The sequence below is a fragment of the Juglans microcarpa x Juglans regia genome, chromosome 1D, assembly GCF_004785595.1.
Source record: "Juglans microcarpa x Juglans regia isolate MS1-56 chromosome 1D, Jm3101_v1.0, whole genome shotgun sequence".
Taxonomy (NCBI): domain Eukaryota; kingdom Viridiplantae; phylum Streptophyta; class Magnoliopsida; order Fagales; family Juglandaceae; genus Juglans; species Juglans microcarpa x Juglans regia.
Window position 1 is genome coordinate 7,847,803 of NC_054594.1, and position 3,947 is coordinate 7,851,749.

Here is a 3,947-nt window from a genome sequence, read left to right on the forward strand (position 1 = left end):
AAATTTAAACTGTGTTCTGTAGGATGGACCACCATGTTTAGGATCAGCTAGGTAGGTAGAAAATTAATGAATAAATAAACTTATGAACTTGAATAATCTCCTCTTCTCATTGAGAGACTTCATGGTCCATTTTTCACACAACCAATCGTATATTCATGAAACAACTTGGCATAATATTCAAAATTAGCATTGTACAATATCGACACAAAATTGCCTAGCTTCGAGAACTTGCAAGGTACCAGAAATATCAACTAACTCAAAATCTAGAGAGAGTACCACCGAGAGAGAGAGAGAGAGAGAGAGAACCACCAAGAGAGAACCAGTCGAAACTGAGAGAGAATATATCGTCAGAGGCCGTCATCTCCGCTGCGGGTCAAAATATATCTATATATATATGTATTGTGAGGCTGATATGTCATCCTCCTATTAGAGGTATATATATATATATATATATATATATATATATATATATATGTATGTATTGTGAGGCTGATATGTCATCCTCCTATTAGAGGGTGTCATGAACTCGATCTTATAATTTTTAGATGTAACTAATTACTTTTTTTAATTTTTTTGGAATGTGATTGTGCGAGATTGTATTTAGTGAAGAATCATGTGATTGAAATTAAATTCTTTGAAGAAGAGACTTGGAAGAAGCAGGCAGGTACGTAGTACGTACTTTACTACTGCATAAATCATTCATGAGATGACCTCCTAGCTAATTATTAGTGGTTTTGAGTTTTGACGACGTAGTTGGTTAATATAAAAAGATGCATCAAAACTCAAAATCATGATCTTCCTGATCATTATAAAGTACCGATCGATCGTCTTATATATACATGATACACATGATAATAATTAAACAAATTAAGGGTTCACGACCATGCATATAAATTATCATCATCAACGTAATCAGTTCCTGTTCTTTTGAGGTAAGTGCCATGACATCTCCGTGAGACACCCACTGATCTTATTATTGCGTCCAGCTTCATAATCAGTACTCCCCCCATCCATGTCATTAATATATATATCTTCAGTACCCCCATAACTACAGCTCGCATGCTGCTTAATTATTAGCACCGATGCGTTGGATGCAAAGCTGGAAGACACCAATGTGTCCCCCAGAGCTCCAAGCTCTGGGCAATCACTCCATTCTGCCAAACCAGATGTCAATGGCGACACCATTCCTTCTCCCCTTCCTACTATATAAAGATCATACTCATTCTTCATTGTGCTCAAAGCTTTCAAAGTTTCCTCCCCATTATTCACCACCTTTTCCATGTATGAAACTGAAGGGTTGCACGCCGAAGCTTGCCTAACATGTGCTAGATATTCCTCGTCCGGTTGCTTCTCCCGATTATCATTGTGTCCGTTTGTGTCTCCTAAAATCCCTTCTTTGTCATCGTAGTGATCTCCTTGGTGGTTTTGATCTCTTCGGTTCAAGTTATCCTCAGCTGAAACAAATCGCACCACGTCTAGGCTCACCCCTGGGTGCCCTGACATCCTCCATGCATAAGCCAATGCCTCCCGGTCATCGGGGCCGCCGATGTAGAGCATGGCGAAGCGTTGTCCTTGGCAACTATGTTCGAAATCCCTACGCGTCAAGGACACACTGCCCAAACCGCGATCGACAAAAATACCCACTGAACATGGCGCATTGGTTAGCACGTTTTGGTTGATCCCTCGGAGAGCAGGGTTGGTATCTTCCCATTCGCCATCGATGGTGGATTGTTTGTGAAATGGGATTAGTATGAGGATCACGTTCTTGTCCTCAGCTAGGTTGCAAATGTCCTCGTGCATGGAGTCATAAGCAGAAACGGCGGTGAGCGGTTTGACAGAGATGCCATTGCTTCGGCTCTCCAAGCTCTCAAAGGCACCCAAAACATCTGACTGTGCTCTTGCGCGGCCAACACCAACTTTCTCATGAGAAGACTTTGTGCATGTGTCATGGACAATGAGCATGGCGGATGCACGACCAGTGAGTTCGACAAGGTGAACGGCAAAGACACAAATGGGGGATAGTTCGGTGGGATTCGAAGCTTGGATGAGGTTGACGATGCTGGAGACATTAGGCATGGCATGAACGCCGACAAGGATCCGAAACTCGCTGTCTGGCTTTGCGCTTTGAATGGTCCTGGCGCCGGATTGCCCTGAACGCCATGTTTGCCTATAAGAGCTTGCCAGGATAGGCCCTATCACAAACGTCATCAGCCAAAACGCAACCACCATTACTGAAAATGTTTGGTTGTCCAGAGCCTGCAACATTGATTTCATTTTACAATTAACTTGTAAGCATAATATATATAAGAGATGATATAATGGTAATTTAGAAAAAAAAAAAAAAAAGTCGAGCGAGAGAGAGAGAGAGAGAGAAGAAGAAGAAGAAGAAGAAGAAGCCTTTCATGATTAAGTACCTTTCGATCGCGTCCGGCGCTCAGGATAATTAACGATAATAAGCCTTTGGTGTTCATAAGTAGTCCAAGGGCCAGACCTTCTAGAGGTGGCATTTTATAGAATAAAGAGACAAGCCAAGTGCTGAGAATTTTGGGGACACAAGCTAAAAACATAACCGTCAACACGTTCATCCAAGTTGTGCCATAGGCCAGTGTTGAAATATTAACTCTGATCCCAATAACTAAGAAGAAGAGGGGCAACATGGTTCCTGACACAAAGTCTTCAACCTTCTCCATAAGTGTATCTTTAAGTTCCCCTTTTGGCATAATAACTCCCAACATGAAAGCCCCAGCAATGGAGTGCGCGCCGCACGCATCGGCGATGAACCCAAAGAGGATAACTCCAAGTAGAATAAAGCCAATATGGTACTCCTCATAGTCATCTTCTTTTGTTATGCGGCACATGATCCATTTCAAAGCTGGACGAACTACAATCACGCAGAATAGCGTGAAGGCAAGGGTGGAAGCGACAGAAATATACACCCCCATCTCGAGGAACGCCACCGCCACAACTAGAAAAACCCAACAGCAGAAGTCGTTGATAAGGGCGGAGGTCAAGGCTGTCTGTCCCATCTCCAAGCGGAGAAGCTTTGCGTCTGCGAGGATTCGTGCAAGGTCCGGAAAATTGGTGCAGGCGAGACCAATGGCCCAGAAAATGGCGCCCCCCGGGTAGGATGGCTTTGGGTTGAGTTTGTAAAATAAACCGAACCCAGCAGACATTGCGACAATAATACCAGCAAGGGCCATGCTGTATGCCTTTTTCCCAGCATGAAGAATTAGGGATATATCAGTCTCAAGACCGACCAGGAACATGTAGTAAACCAGACTCAAATTCGCAACCGTCTCTAATGTCCAAAGGCTCTTGATAGGAAGCACAAAGTTTCGAAAGACTTCCAAGTGGCCAAGTCCAGAATGCCCCATTATTACACCTCCCTGCACGTATAGCCAGTACGGGGAAAAAAAGAGGTCAAACTTTATTTGGAAGAAGATATTTTAGAAGAATGTTTTGATAGATTGACGAGAAGGTAATATATACTTACAAGAATCTCAGCGGTTATACGAGGTTGTCCCAAAGGCTTCAGGAGGAGAACTGCAATGCGATTGATCAGAATAATGAAGGCCAGTTGGGCGACAAAGATTGGGAGAGAAGATGTCAAAGCGTTTTCAGCTCGCCATAGGCCGTTGCTTTGAATTATGCTCTTATTATAGCAAAATTCAAAGTTACCCACTGGGTTGAGGTTGTTGTCTATGATTGACATCTTTTTAATGAATTGATTAATGATCTATATAAACAAATACCGTATATATAACCAACCAGCCCACCCACCCCTTGTCAACGATCCTGATTCTTGTACGAGTAAGAGAACAAGATTGTTAACAAATTCATGATAAAAGCTCTCTGTTTCCAAAATGCAATAGTACAGAGAAGTTGAAAGAAGTGCAGAGAGAGAGAGAGAGAGAGAGAGAGAGAGAGAGGAAGAAGAAGAAGAAGAA

At 42.6% G+C, this 3,947-nt stretch overlaps 1 protein-coding gene across 1 annotated transcript; it reads right to left on the reverse strand.

Annotated features, from left to right (window-relative positions):
• Positions 1-912: 912 nt before the first annotated feature.
• Positions 913-3,712, reverse strand: LOC121259274 (cation/H(+) antiporter 15-like). The gene is made up of 3 exons (XM_041160841.1): positions 3,494-3,712; positions 2,415-3,386; positions 913-2,256 (listed from the first exon to the last, which is right to left on the reverse strand). The coding sequence occupies exons 1-3, from the start codon at positions 3,710-3,712 to the stop codon at positions 913-915; spliced, it is 2,535 nt and encodes an 844-aa protein (XP_041016775.1).
• Positions 3,713-3,947: the final 235 nt, after the last annotated feature.